General features: G+C 41.8%; 1 protein-coding gene across 1 annotated transcript in view; it reads left to right on the forward strand.

The window, feature by feature from the left end:
* The window catches only part of LOC126285100 (neuropeptide F receptor-like), a 363,066-nt gene that overhangs the window by 14,793 nt on the left and 331,824 nt on the right, over positions 1-16,449 (forward strand). The window contains exon 3 of the mRNA XM_049984425.1: positions 5,861-6,213. Coding sequence (XP_049840382.1) covers positions 5,861-6,213 — 353 coding nt within the window. The remainder of the gene's footprint in view (positions 1-5,860; positions 6,214-16,449) is intronic.

Here is a 16,449-nt window from a genome sequence, read left to right on the forward strand (position 1 = left end):
TCGATCTAATCCTGTTGATAGTCGCTCATGCACACCATTCCTCTTCCACGAGGCCTGGTAGCTACTCATAGGCTTGATTCCATGTCCGAGTCTCGTACAAGCTCCCAACTATTGCGGATGTGGAGGTGAACTGACTAGTTGTACTTACGAAACTCCTACTACTCCTAATTCATTATCCTGCTAGTTGGTTCCCGAAAAGCACATATTTTGTGTTGGGATAGGCATTTGGACATTTCACGTCTGTTGCGATCTCTTTGCTGATATTTGGCGGCTCTCTTCCAGCCACTACAGACACACTAATTCCTAACGTCGTATATGTATTGCAATGAAAACATACACGGAACAGTGTGCTCTTAGTATGTATTTTAAGAAAAATCATATTCCGTTGACTCACGGGTCTTGCTGTTGCATTCAGCAATGCCTCTTTGATCCCAAGCTTCCTCCCTTTACTGCTAGGTTCTGCCTCGGGTGTGTTTTTTCCGGCTGTGCTGGTTCTTCCTATACAGTGATAAAAACAGCAGTATGAGTTATTGTACTGTTGAAGAGTTGGCGGATATTTCCCCTTACCGGTTCACCGAATGAGAAAGAAGAGCGGCACAATAACTTTATGCTAAGCTGTTCCCTCAGCGACGGTTGTTTCATTACACTTGTGTTATGGTGTTCGTACTGTTGATGACACATTACAGATTTCTTCACTCTTGTTAAGGCATCTTCAAAGCAATAAAGATGATCTGGGTAACAAACCAAGAAACATAACAATTACATTATTACTATGCGATGAGCATCCGGAGACCATGTGTCCGTGATGCCAAAATACTCAGGAAACAGGCCTGAACAGCACCGAAATATTTTCAGCGGAGTTCGGATACACTGTTTTAAAAAAAGTCTTACTATTTGTAAAACCAAATAAATACTTTGGTTAGATTCATAAAAGAAACTCTGCATTTACGTGCCACTGATGAAAGCGCCATTTCAGAGAGAATATATTTTCGTCGGTGATTTATTTGTGCAACATGTCACCTCTTTGAATCTTTGATACGAATTATTTTCTGTATCATTAACCAGTTTTTAAGCCATCGCACGCACATAAGAATGTGTACATTACAGGAACTTTATGAGGACTATTTTCAGCTACACGCTACAGACGAAGTGCTGGCAGAAGTGACAGAAATTTAATTAGCGGTGTGTAAAATTTCGTACAACGAAAAGTTTATTACATTTTGGATACTTGCATAGCACTGTCCCTTGGTATCCATGGCTATTCCGTTTTGATAAAGTGCGTTTTTCACGTTAGTTAGCTCCATTTCCTATCAGATTTAATCGCAGTAAGAAAAGAAGATGAACGGATATAAAAAAGAAGGTACAAGATTTGTCTCTAGCATTTTTCTGATGTTTTAGGAAACCGGTGAAAACATTCATCAGGTTGGTATAACATTAAAACCTTCCAGTTATTGAAAGGATGTCCCCTATCGTTATCCTTTTTTCCACAATGACCAAAATAATTTTATGAGCAAATTTTACATTGACTTCTTTCAATTTATTAATTTTTTTGTTTACATTTGTTAAGGAGTGTTTATTGTGCAAAAGCAATGTTCAGGTTTTTACTTTCAGTATAATACGCAGCACTATTGAGAACAAACATTTATGTGAAGAAATTACATATTTTTTCACTGAATGAAGTAAGTTAAACATGAGTGCAAATTAAAAATGGAAAACAAGAACAATAGATTGACTAATATGCTAAGCGGTCACAAATTAAACACACAGTAACACGTTACATTTGTTGCACTGAAACGATCACATAGCTAATGTTATGGGGAAGACAAACAAATTACTGCGTTTTATTGGCAGTAATAGATATACTAAAGAAAGTGCCTACACTATGCTTATCAGTCCCGTGCTAGAGTACTGTTTTGTACAGATCCTTGTCAGGTTGGATTCACGGTGGATATCGAAAAAGTTAAAGGAAGGGCACCTCGTTTTATATCATCGCGAAATAGGGGAGAGAGTATCATGGATTGATACGTCGTTTGGTGTGGCTATCATTAAAACAAAGATTTTTTTAGTTGCGACGGAATCTTCACGATACTTAAATTTCCTAAATTGTCCTCCAAATGCAAAATTTTTGTAGGGAGAGATGAACACTGTAAGAGCGGTTCTAGGCGCTACAGTCCGGAACTGCGCGACCGTTACGGTTGCATGTTCGAATCCTGTCTCGTCCATGGATGTGGGTGATATCCTTAGGTTAGTTAGGTTTAAGTAGTTCAGAGTTCCAGGGGACTGATGGCCTCAGAAGTTAAGTCCCATAGTGCTCAGAGACATTTGAAGCATTTTGTTGGATCACTTTAATAAAATAAGAGAAATCACAGCTCCCACGAAAGATTTAAGTGTTCGTCTTCCCGGTTCGCTGTTAGATAAATAGTGTGTATGTGAGTCAATGAACCCTCTGCTAGGCACTGAAGTGTGAATTGCATTGTGGTCATGTAGATGTTTTTTGTAAATGTAATGATATCTCATAGTTTATTCTAAAACATCATCTTCTTCGAGTTGCTATATTTTTACAATCAGATGGTTCATTGCAACAAATGTTAACAAAATTGGAGTGCCGTGTTCGTACCGATTGAAGGTGTCGCGTATCTCCTCACAAACCTTCTGTACAATTAACTTGAAAGTTTGTATTTGTGTTTGGTTGTACGACATCCAGCTACAGCGTACATTGAAAACCAATAATCAACCAAAAAGAGTTCAGCCCCAATCCTTGTTATGGATATTTACCGTCTACTGATTCACACTTTTATCCATTCAGTCAGTTCCATGTATGTACGTGTTGTATTCGTCAGAATGGAGAGTTGTCATGCCATTTACACAGAAATGGTTTTCCTTTTGTATGACGGAATGAGTGGTATCACTTCCACCCTTATCTATTTCCTTCTTTCTTCAAAGGGAGCAATTTTGATGGATACGATTTTCTCTCTCATTCCCAGTGCCTCTTAAATCTTGCTCTCCAAAAACTAACCAACTGAGATTGGTAAATAAAGTTGTCAAAATGGAGGTGTAAATAGTTAGAGTTCTCATTAATACTTAGCATAACTTTCTGTTAACAACGAGGGGTTCTGGCCGCTACAGTCTGGAACCGCGTGACAGCTAGGGTCGCAGGTTCGAATCCTGCCTCGGGCATGGATGTGTGTGATATCCTTAGGTTTAGTTAGGGTTAAGTAGTTCTAAGTTCTATGGGACTGATGACCTCAGATGTTAAGTCCCATAGTGCTCAGAGCCATCTGAGCCATTTTTGAACAATGAAATTCTATGTGTCCATGTACCACAAATGATGTTGCATAAATTTCATTAAATGACATGTGATTGTTGGTTTATTAAGGAACAATTAAAATGTTTGGAACCTCAAAGATACAATATTTCAGTTGTTATACTTACCATAAATTCATGGTGTGCTGAGATTCTGATGTTTCAGTTCAACGGCCAATTGTTCCCAGTAGGGGACTGTTCTCACGACTCCTTACAGGCGGCTGAAAGAACAGATGTCCAGCAATCGTTAAATAGGCATAACATGATTATACGAGTGGGAGTCAAAGAAAAACCTTAAACCCTTTTTAATTTCTTTTATTGATCGATACATTCCTCCTGTCGCTCAACATGCTTCTTCCAGAGCGTAGAATGTCCACAGATGTCTCCGAAAAAGAAAGCTTCTTTTGCTTGTGTTTGCCGCCCGCGTCGACCGCATGCTTCACCTCTTCATAGGAACAAAAATTCATCCCTCCCATCGCCTATTTGAGTGGTTAAAACATGCGGTAATCACTCGGTGCGAGTCTCGATGAGTACGGCCCATGTGGCAGAATGTCAAAGCGCTGGTCATCGTTGGTTGCAAGTGTTAAACGGGCAGTTTGAGGTCAAGCTTTGCCGTATAGCAAAATGACATCTGTAGACAGACGTCCACATCGCTTCGATCTTATTGCACGCTGACGCTGATCTTTTTAACATTTTTGAATATTTACTATCAAAAACAGTCTTGATTACAATTTATTTATTACGGTGACCGGCTTCGACCACTACGGTGGTCATCTTCAGACCAATGAGTAAGAACCTCCTTCTGCCTGAGAATCACACACTGGTGATGATGTTTCCCGGAGACACGCCCGCAGCTCGTGGTCTAGGGGCTAGCATTGCTGCCTCTGGGTCCCAGGGTTCGATTCCCAGCCGGGTTGGGGACTCTCTCTGCCTGGGGTCTGGGTGTTTGTGTTGTTCTCATCATTCCATCATCATCATTTGTGAGAATAACTAAACTGGATTGTGAAAAGAAAATTGACTATGTAAAAATTGGGACTTTGTATGGCGCTGACGACCGCGCAGTTGAGTGCCCCATAAACCAAATACCATAATCATCATCATCAACATCATCATCATCAACATCATCATCCCCAAGTCATGTAGTGTTCCAAGACAACCCCTCGTTCATTCCAAAACAGAGTCAGCAAAACATTCCCTACAGACGGCTGTGACAGGAATGTTTTGGGTTTTAGTGATCAAGAATGGCGTCATTCCTTGCCTGCTATCTGTGTTTCGGATTGGTGGCAGGTTTCATCTAGTGTGGTAATTTTCGCGAAGGAGCTATGAGCTCGTGTTTCAAAGCGCCATAAAAGTTCTTCATATATGACAACGCATCACTCTTTCAGTTGTGGAGTGAGCTGCGTGGCCCTTTCTTGCAGACATTTTGCGAACCTTAAGCAGCTCATGAATGATGGATGTGCTGAGCCATGGCTAGCGTTCAGCTCTACGGCTTTCTCATCCACCGACACACAGTGATCTTCCAGCACAATGGCTTCAACTGCTGCAGTAGACACTGTGACAATGCGGTGTGCCTGATCCGTTCACTGAGTGTCTGTCGTAGAAGTCACGACACTTCCGAATTTTCGAATCCACTCATACATTTTCTGCTGTGATGGACATGCATGACCATACTGACCCTAAATTTGCAGATTGATTTCAATAGGTTTCGTACACTCACTGCCCAAAAAGTGCGGCAGAACGCTGTTCTTCCTTGATGCATGTCTCAAGTGGTGCAGGCATTATTAACTGGCAATATAGGCGCCTTTGGCATTTCTGTAGTATACTGCCGCCTGCAGGGCTTTCCTTACGTCGTTGTAACAAGAGTGCCAACGAACGGAACAACGGCGAGAAATGACGATTTTGAAGCTGGTTGTTACCGAATTGTCAGTTAAAGGCAAGTCTTGTAAAGTGTACCATAAATGTAACGCTGGCCACTAATGCGTTAATTAGTATCAAGGTTATAGAATGAGATTTTCACTCTGTAGCGGAGTGTACGCCCAAATGAAACTTCCTGGCAGATTAAATCTGTGTGCTGGACCGAAACTCGAACTCGGGACCTTTGTCTTTCTCTGGAAAGTGCTCTACAACCTGAGCTACCCAAGCACGACTCACGCCCCGTCCTCACAGCCTTACTTCTGTCAGTATCCAAGTCTCGGTCCAGCATACAGTTTCAATCTGCCAGGAAGTTTAGTATCAAGGTTATAATTTAAATTTGCAGATAACCTTTCTTAGCCGGGCGCTGTGGCCGAGTGGACCCAGGTGCTTCAGTCCGGAACCGCGCTGCTGCTATGGTCGCAAGTTTAAATCCTGCCACTGGCATGGATGTGTGTGATGTCCTTATGTTACTTAGGCTTAAGTAGTTCAAAGTCTAGGGGACTGATGACCTCAGATGTTAAACTCCATACTGCTTAGCGCCATTTGAACCATAACCTTTCTTCAGGTAATGGAGGTAGCAGCATTAGTAGTGGTTCTAGCTGTAGGTTCGGTGGTATATCCGGTTCTCCCTTTCTGACCGCAGGCGACGAGCATCTTCGTGTCGACGATGAGCATCACAGCGATCGCCCTGGACCGCTACCACGTGATCGTGTACCCGACGCGCGAGAGCCTCAAGAAGGTGGGCGCCGCGGCCATTCTGTCCCTCATCTGGCTGCTGTCGCTGGTGCTGGCGTCGCCCATGTTCGTGTGGCGCTCGCTCGACCAGCACGAGCTCAACCTGCCGGGCCTCCAGTACGTCTCCTACTGCGTCGAGAAGTGGCCCGTGGCGCACGGCCGCGCCTACTACTCGGCTTTCTCGCTCGTTTTCCAGTACCTGCTGCCCATCATCACCGTCACCATCGCCTACTCGCGCATCTGCAGGAAGCTCCGCTACAGGTAGGGCACACACTCAAGTTATGTTTCTGCAGTGCGTCCAGTACCTAGTGCCCAACCTATCCATCGTTATCACCTACAAGTGCGTCTGTAGTAAACACGTGACACACTTAATGAAACTGTGAACAACTACTGCCACATCCAATATGTGCTGCCCATGCTTACAGTTACTGTCACCATCGCGTACACGTGCATATGTTTGAAACTCTGATTCTATGTAGGGCATGCAGTAAAATTTTCACCATCTGCTTCAGAATTTGTAGGCTTCTCTGCTACAGGTAGGTTAAACAATCATGATCTCCAGTATTTACTGCCCATCAGTACCATCGTATGTTGTAAAAAACAGGTAGCTAATAATCTCCGTCAACTACTAGTCCTGCTTTCAATACATGCTGTTATCATCAACATCATCATCATCATCATCATCATCATCATCATCATCACCATCACTTATTCGTACGTTTGTGAAAATCTCCACTACAGGTAAGAAGTGAAATCAAGTTGTCAGTTACTACTCGAACCTATAGCACACGCTACTTGTCACCACAATCATCAGTCTCTACTCATGGGCCTACAGAAAACAGGAAGGAAACTTGGTGAGACTGTCAACTACTAAACTTCTAGTACCTGCCTAACAAAATCATCGTCTTCGTTAACTATATGTGCTTTTCTAATAAGCAGCGCACTAGGCCAGTCACACACTCAAACTACCACTTATTACTGCCTGCTGCCCAGTATCCCCACAATGTATGCCTGCTCCTGTAGGAACCTCTTCTACAGCAGTAATATACAGTCCAGTTATCAACTACTAGTACACCATCAAATATCGACCAACCACCATTACATAACTGCACATTCCAGAAAACTATAAGACAACGGCTTGAAGTGTCAACTTCCACTACAACTTCCAATACCTGACACCCGAGACCACCATCACCATTTCCTACTTGTCAGTTGGTAAGAAGCCCCTTGTAGGCGGGTCCACGGTCGTATTTCCAGTTATTGCTGCGTCTTCCAATACATGCCACCCATAATTGCAGTAACAATTACCATTTGCATCTGTTTGAAGCAGCTGTAATTGACTGGAAATGCAGTAAAATTAATAGTTAGTGTTCTCTATTTGTATATGTTTGGAAAGTTCTGCTATGATTAGGATAGACACACAGAAACTGCCAGTTAATCCCAAAACATCGAATAGCTCCTACTCACCATCACTGCTACTCATCGCTGTCACCATCGACAAATGTCACATTGGTAAGAAGCTCTGCTTCAGGTAGAACACACACACTCGCACACACACGCACACATACAAAACTTCTAGTACCTCCAACTAATTATATTATTGAGTGCAACCATGTGTCAGCTTATATCCGCGTTTGGTGGTTAAGAATGCTATTGGGAATTACGCTCCCTGATCCAGAGTATCTGCGCACCTATTAGTGGACGTTAATATAAGTTGTGTCCACCCTTCTCTTTACGACGACTTGAAGTCTGCTGAATATACATTCAGTAAGGCATATGGATATCTGTGAAGAAATGGTACCCCATTCTTCCTCAGACGCGTTAGTGATTAGGACGCTGGATCCTGCACTGAAGTCGACGTTGAAGTGTCTCTGATAGATATATTACTCGGGTGACATCCAGCGATTATTCCACGTTCGAAGTCACTGAGCTATCCTTCCTGATTCAGGCTGCTGTTACTGCTTTTCATCAGACAACGCAATATTACTCCCCTATTTATCCGAATTCACCTCTCGTTATATTCAATGTTCACTTCTGTATTACATTGCAGTGACCAGATACCTTTGACATGGTAGCGTATTTGTATGACATCAGGTGAATGTATAAAATAGCAATTATCATCTGGTGCACTCACATGGACCATAGCCTAAACTCAGTTTCCGCCTACAACGCAAGCTGCCCGGCGCTCCTTTCCTGTGGCCGTGTTCCGTGTCGTCCGGGTGATACAGCACCTTGTACATGCAAAGGTGTACAGGCTAGAGTTCTCCGTCACTTCTTTCACGCGAGCTGCAGGTAAGGGATTCAGTAGCAGTGGTACAAATTGCCCGTTCCATATACTGTGCAGTGGCACTCATAATTACATAATTAAAAATGGTAAATTCGGTACACCATCTATTTAACAGCAACGATGTAGGAAAAGATTGGTTGCTACTCATCGTAGAGATAACAAGCTAAGTTGTAGACAGGCACAATTAAAAACACTTACATATAATGGCAAGTTATCAAAATTTAAGTGAGATTGAACGTGGTGTTATAGTCGGCGCACGAACGATTGGGCACAGTATCTCCGAGCTAGCGATGAAGTGGGGATTTTCCCGTACGACTATTTCACGGGTATGTCGTGATTATCAAGAATTAGGTAAAACATCAAATCTCCGATATCGCTGCGGTCAGAAATATATCCTGCAAGAACGGGACCAAGGACAACTGAAGGGCATCCTTCAACGTGACAGAAGTGCAACCCTGCCGCAAAACAATGGTTCAAATGGCTCTCAGCACTATGGGACTTAATTTCTAAGGTCATCTGTCCCTTAAACCTAACTAACCAAAGGACATCACACACATCCATGCCCGAGGCAGGATTCTAACCTGCGACCGTAGCAGTCTCACGGTTCCAGACTGTAGCGCCTAGAACCGCTCGGCCATCCCGGCCGCCAACCCTTCCGAAAATTGCGGCAGATTTCAGTGCTGGGCCATCAATAAGTGTCAGCGTCGAGTCATTCAACGAAACGTCATCGATATGAGCATTCGGACCGAAGACCCACTCCTGTACTTTTGATAACAGCACGACACAAAGCTTTACGCATCGCCTGGGTCCTGCATCACCAACATTGGACTGCTGATGACTGGAAACATATTGCCTGGTCGGACGAGTTTCGTTTCAAATTCTATCGAGCGGATGGACGTGTATGGGTATGGTGACAACGTCATGAACCCATTGACCCTGCATGTCAACAGGGAACTGTTCTAGCTGGTTGAGGGTCTCTGATGGTGTGAGGCGTGTGCGGTTGGAGTGATATGGGACCCCTGATACGTCTAGACACGACTCAACAAGTGATCTGTATGTAAGCATCCTACGTGATCATCTTCATCCGTTCATGTACATTGTGCATTTCGACGGAATTGTAAGTTACAGCAGAACTATGCGACACCCCACACGTCCAGATATTAGGCACATGTACCAGTTGCTTTGGATCTTCAGTGTATTTAGTTACGTAGTTTCTGGTACTGACCGCAATACACAATATGTACGTACTTCTACTACAGTTCTCCCTACTTAATGTGCTTGAGAAATTACAGATACGATACCAAGAGCCTAAATTATTTCGAAACACACGATAGTAGTTTTCAGTCTCTGTTTTATATCACTAATAAATCGTTGCATATCAACCAAGAAGAGGTGGCTCAAATGGCTCTGACCACTATGGGACTTAACATCTATGATCATCAGTCCCCTAGAACTTAGAACTACTTAAACATAACTAACATAAGGACAACACACAACACCCAGCCATCACGAGGCAGAGAAAATCCCTGACCCCGCCGGGAATCGAACCCGGGTCCGGGAAGCGAGAACGCTACCGCACGACCACGAGATGCGGGCACCGTAATTTTAGTTCATCCTGGGCAGCATCTTGAAAGTAACTGTAATGAGCAGATCTATGCACACATATGTTCAACAGGGATATATTCCAGTTCTTCCCGTACGCTATATATTTTTCACAGAAGAAGGGTTAAAACGAACATTTTCATAATTTAAAACCATCATGTATTCCGAATTATTCGCTAGAAGTATCTACGCAGAAATAGTGGAAAGAAGTCAGTTCTCACGACGGAATGAATCGTGGAAAAATGCATTTATACATTTTATACATTATTCTCACTTCAAGAGCGAAGTGATGGCTGATAATTTTCTAAGATGTTTATGAAATATCTCCCATTACTTGGCAGCTGCGACGTGTAGCGATCAGCGTATCATCCCCTACCGTCCCGTATTGATTGTTTGGTACGATGGCGTGCTGAAAAAAGCACTAATAAAACAGACGTTATTGACATTCTACACCCTTATTTGTTCGCGTCTCAATATGTGCAGCCGCCTGCTGCGAGAGGGCTCCGAATTGTAGCGTTTAGCATGGCCTATGTAACGCAACTATGCCGGTGCGTGAGCAACAGAGTGGTGTAGTCGAGTTTCGAATTCGAAGAGTTAGTCCACACATGGAGCACCTTCATCTTCAGCATGACAACTGCAAATCACACTCGAGGGCTGCGGCATTTTCAGCCATCCGATCGTCCTCCGTACAGTGTAAGTAGTTTGTTTGTATGTTGGCAGCGCTATAGACTGTGTTAATATCGCTGACAGCGCCCTGCGCCCTCGGCAAGAGATTCTGTGGTTGGACGGAGTAGCCGTTAGCGAGTGGATAGAGAAGTGTATGGACATATTTTTCTTAATGGAGACTCTGTGTTGGTAGGACGCGCAATGTAAAGTGAGATGAAATTACTTACAAGATAATATGCAAGGAAAGGTTTGGTAATGGCTGCATGTTTGATAATTTTTGGGTAGTGGAATTATTGACTACTGTACAAATTGGGGAACTGGATGTCACATGAATAAAGTGAAATATTCTAAATCCATTGTTTGCTCTTCAACAAAACCTTTCTTTTGCTAACCATATGCCTCCTAGTAGTTAGAGTCTATAGTAGTTACGAATCTTTTTATTTAGCTGGCTGTTGTTGGTACTTACTGTAATTGTTGTAGTTCGTGTTATGAACATTCTCTGTGCAGTAAGTGACTTATGAAAGAGAATGGGGTTTCCAGTATCGGGATTGGTAATTGAAATGAGTTTCAGCAATAAACAGAGTTGGAGGTAGTTTCATATTTCTTTAATGTCATAATTTTTGGAATTGTATTATCGTTAGAATTTCTTGAAATTCGGGGCTATCCTTTTGTGTTAATTATTGGAAGTCATGTTGAGAATGTATAGCAGTCAGATTCCGTTGGGCTTGTATATTGTGAGTAATAAATGAATAAGTTTTTTTGAGTTGTCTTTCTCAGGGAAAATTGTATAGGTCAGTGATTAATAAAAAAATAATTAAAGAGTTTGTTTCAGCAGTACCAACTTTGCTCCATCCGATTTTGAAATGCTTCCAGAACTTAAAGAACACCCTCCAGGACTTAGCTTTGATAGTGAAGACGCGTTGCCTACAGAGGTGAGGTTCTGCCTCCGTCAACAAAGTCATACGTTCTACAAAGACATCGACAAACTGGTTTTCCGTTGGGAGAAAGTGTTCGTCGCCTGAATGACTATGTTAAGAGACATATACCTATACACGAGGAATAAGGATGTAGAATTTTAATCACGTTTGTTTTATTTAAGAAGCTGTAACAGTTTTCACATAAAAAATTTAGAGGCATTACGTTTCAGCAGCTCTTCGTAGTCCACGAACTGCACTATGTTATTTGGATGGATGTGTATAAAGCATGATGTATGCTGTACGTATCAGCAAAGAAACGTTTCACCTTCGCGTGTGTTTTTAATTGCTGGAACTATTTTTGAGGGATTCTGGAACCATCCTATATTCAATAACGAATGCTAGTTACTGAAATTTTGTAAATAGGCTTTCGTGGGTTAGTGGGCTTCACACTTCAAGTGTCTGCCACTTCTGGTTTTTCAGAGACTCTGTACGTTCCGCCATGGGTCAAACAAACCCGTGACCATTCTCGTTACCCTTCTTTGTATTTGTTATTATATGACAGCCAGGTGGAAATAGATGCGCACTTATTTTTGCGTACTTACTTATTTTTGACTTGGGACAACAAAGATCATTCAAGCAACAGAAGTTACAAAAGTGGCGTACTAAAATATTTGCAATGCTCACAGTGGGAAAATAAAAAGTTCAAAGTACAAATATAAGTTCTTAATGTATAAAAATATACTAAAAGATGAACGCCAGAAAGCCAGGGTAGTTACAACACCGCCAAGTTAACAATGATGCAATTTTCACAGTGGAACAATGATAAGACTGCGAAGTACAAAGATAAGTTCGTCATTTAAATTAAAAGAAACACACAAAATTGCGACTCAGGGTCAAACCAAGCTGGTTTCAGAGGAGAATGGCATCCACAGCAACTTATAATTGAAAGTTGGGCAACGGCATCATATAGAAAGATAATGTCAACGTAAAGTAAAAACATAAACAGACGTCCAAGTTGTCGAACCGGGATAGTTTCACTGGACGACAAGACCTACGCAACTCATAGGTCAGAGCTAAATACCTGCGAACTGACGTGACAGACGTTATAAACTGACGCTGTCGTGACAGTGCAATTATGTGATGCCGTTTATTTTGCTTTTCAAAGCCAAGATCCTACTTTTATTCCAGGTTTCAAGCGCCAACTCTTGTAGTATCTACAAAAGGCCTGTACCAAATCAGCAGCAATTACGAAGGGAATCTCTCTGTACTAGCAATTTACAGACATTAAAAATTTGTAAGACGCATTATGGACAATTTTACGCCAACCCGAGATCACTATTTTACGTTGTCAGTGTATATTAACAACATAAAATCAAATCTACGCGTCTGAATGCTCACTCCAGACATATCTCTACTCTGTGCCCGACATAGACGAGCTTAGGTCGTGAGGAGATAACACTTCTTTCAGCGACAGACGACAACTGAGTCTCTGGTTTTGCCAGATGCTAGATGCGCTGCAGGAAGTGTGGAAGCTTACTGCTAATGGTTTTCGCCAGCCGAGTTGCCGTTGCAGGTCCTCATGTAGCGTGAGTGCGCCGCCGTGGCAAGAACGACGCAAATGTTTTCACGGCCACTGCGTAAGTGATATGTAAAGTATAGAAGAGACAACGGCGCCACATGAAAGAGAAATACGAGCGAGGAGTCAGTTACTCTGTCGGTGTAATAGAATTTCAGATATTGAAGGTGGAAAATTCGAATGTACCTATTATCTTTAACAAACAATGAAAACACATTAAACAATCTTAACTAGCAAAATCTCATGTCATAGTGCTAAAATATCACGACCGTGAATTAGTTTCAGAATTTTTATTCCATAAAAATTCGTATTATAAGGCGGAATGTTGAATTCGAACTTGAAGAAACACACTTAAGCACAAAATAAATTGCAAAACAGTAACTGTAGTTGCTATATTAGATGACAGAGTACAATAGCTGTTTGCAGAGGTCTAGTTCTCGTTCGGTTTAAAATATGTAGTAGAAAATAATATTAGTTATCACAATTTCACGGAATAAGAAGCAAAAACCCAATAGCAAAACCCCTTAGAAAAACACTTACATCGCCACGGAAAATCGGGTGGAATACTAATACGTATAGTGGCGATCTTTTTAATGTTTATTCATTATGAAGTTGAAGCACAACAAACAAAAGAAACTGTGTAAGAATTACTGATAAATAGCTAATGTAAGCAGCAGTATTAACATCTCGAAGAAATCAGTGAATGAAGGGGGTCATGTGGAATGTTCAAATGTACACTGCAGTAATATGTAAAGTGTCTAACTTTGTGGGTTGTTGCAACGATATGTCGAATCTATTTGAGGACACCAGGAGAGTTCTGTGGACGAACTTGACGAGTCAATGCGCAGGTGGATGTGAGACAAGTCAGTCACCATCAGTGTTACAAAGTTTTCGGATGACAATACTGGCGACAGTTTAAATTTCTGTGCGATTTCGAGGCCTTAGATAAGTTTCAACAGTCTCGTTTATGGAGTCCTAGATGGCAGCACGGTGTTAAAGACTTGTAAAATTTCTGCGTCGGTTTGTAAACTTTGAAAAGTTATCCACAACCGACTTTTAGAACTTTGAATTGCAGAGGGGCATGCTGCACTCAGCCCATTCTCGACCAAACTCGCGGGTCGATTTTTGTTGCACTAGTATTCAAAATAATCGAGAAACGTTTTAACTACTGAATAGTACCGGACTTTATTAAGGACATTTGTGTATCCATAATGCCCTCTGCCATTCGGTTACTTTAGAGGAAGGTAACAGAACAGTAATAAGGTGGTACGAAAGTCGTTGGCCGTCCCCTACAAAGGAGCCAAACACTTTAGTAAAAAGTACTTCATACACGTTATGAATGCATTACACAAAGCAAGAGTTTTATTGGCAGGGATAGTAGTAGTTTAGTAGTTTACAATGTTGTGTATCCCCTGCTAACCCTGCTTAGTGACTTGGTGTTTTAGTGAAGAATGAAGAAAAAAAATTGAGAGAGAGAGAGAGAAAGAGAGAGAGAGAGAGACAGACCGACAGACAGACAGAGAGTGAGAGAGAGAATAAAGGAATATTCTACATGTAGTTAATACATGTGATGACTGAAATTTATGAAATGACGATAACTGAAGTACAATTGCCCTTGGCTTCGTCCTCTTTAAGCTTCCAACAAGGATCTCTCGCTCCCTGAACTCTGGCAACAAACTTGTGAACATCCTTGAAACGTGCGAACTTTGAGGCCTCCCCGCCAACTGTAGGTCGTAATTTGTTCTTGGTAAGGCAGAGAACATTTTTTCCGTAATACGTGCCTGCAGGCTCCTCGTTTTTATGCGGTTGTCTCTCGGAACTTCGTATCCTCATGAAAAATTTAAGCGCGGCTTCTGCAGTTTCCTTGTACAACTTCTCTCGCTGGTCACAACATGTGTGAGAACTTCACGGCAGCTCCTATGAAAGGGCTGGTATCGGATACAGACCACAGTGAGCCACTGAAACACTTATGCTAGCCTACTAAATGCTCTTTTATTTCCTGGACGAACGTAATTCCTCATAGCTCTTTTAGCATGCGAATCATTGCAACAGCTAGTAACACAGTAGATGTAATGCTAATTGTATCGATAATAAAAATCGCCGGGATAGGGAATGGGGAAAAGCTGGGTAACGTGGCTACCCTAAGAAAAATACTGCATTTCATAGGTAAGCTTAAGAAATATATCTGTATAAACACTATAGATTCTTTAACTATAAAACAATCGGTACGCATGAGACTCCAGGTATAAAACGCCGCGTATAAAAACAGAATTCTTCCAGGGCTCATATATGGGATTATGTTGGTGGTAGGAAGAAGGAATCAAGTGTTATGTATAGCACTTGGACTAAGAACCATTCGTATACCTAGCAGACGGACCGTTTTAATGCAAATAACCTACGGTACATGGTCAAAGTCTGAACATTACTCACTTCCTCCATTTTCAGCAAATGGAGCCAATCGGTCGATATCTTTTGCTTTAGATGTGGTCTACGGTGCGCCTTAAGGTTCTTGCGTAGCCACCATTTAGTTAATGGGCGATACCTGAGAAAACCATAAAACGGTTTTCACCAAATTTTTTGACGTCAGAAGCATATGTCTAATTAACTAAACGCAGTAAGCAGCTCAAATTTTAGCTGTATATTCTGTAGGTATTTATCTAGGTGAGTCATCTTCCCATTTTTAACGATCGTTCCCCCATACCGATACAAACCCCAAAATGTGTTGTTAGGGTACTAAAACCGAGCCACAGATACCAAGACGATTTCGCGATCGCGAACAAACGCGAAAACTTTAATTATTTTTCGGAACAATGTTCCTGGGAAAACATCAATTACATTTTTTTTCAGTAGAACAATCTAAGATCGCATGTGACTAGTTGAAACTTATTAATCAGGGGACCGGTTTAGATCGTGGTAAAAACTGCTCCGGCGCTACATAGCGAGATTGCCTCCAGCCGTCATCATGGTGTGTTAATGATCTGATGATGCTCGTGCCACGGTCGAAATTGGTCACTTGACTAGTGACTTTAAATGTTAACTACTTACATGCGATCTTTCTCTATTTGTATTTTTTTCTTGATATCTTTATCCGTTTCCAAGGATTCATACGTTCAAAGTTACTCTACTTGTACACGTAAAATTCACTTGTAAGGTCCAGAGGAAGGTGGAAACGTTGTTTACAAAATGACGTATCACTGAGAAATATACTTTAAACTGCCTCCGTTACTTTCGGATGGATACTGGGAACCACGTGTTGTAGTATGGTAGCACTGAAGCACAGCTTTGCATAGGTTACTACCAAAATTTTCGTGAACTATGAAGTTCTTTACATAAGAGTGAAATACCCTGTTACCGTAGGGAAGAGAAAGGAACCAGCAGAAAAATGTTCCTTTTGGAGCACAAAAAAGGCAAATATGCTTCTGTTTGAAAGACTCTCACTGAAAAGTGTG

The sequence above is a fragment of the Schistocerca gregaria genome, chromosome 8 (genome assembly GCF_023897955.1).
Source record: "Schistocerca gregaria isolate iqSchGreg1 chromosome 8, iqSchGreg1.2, whole genome shotgun sequence".
NCBI lineage: Eukaryota > Metazoa > Arthropoda > Insecta > Orthoptera > Acrididae > Schistocerca > Schistocerca gregaria.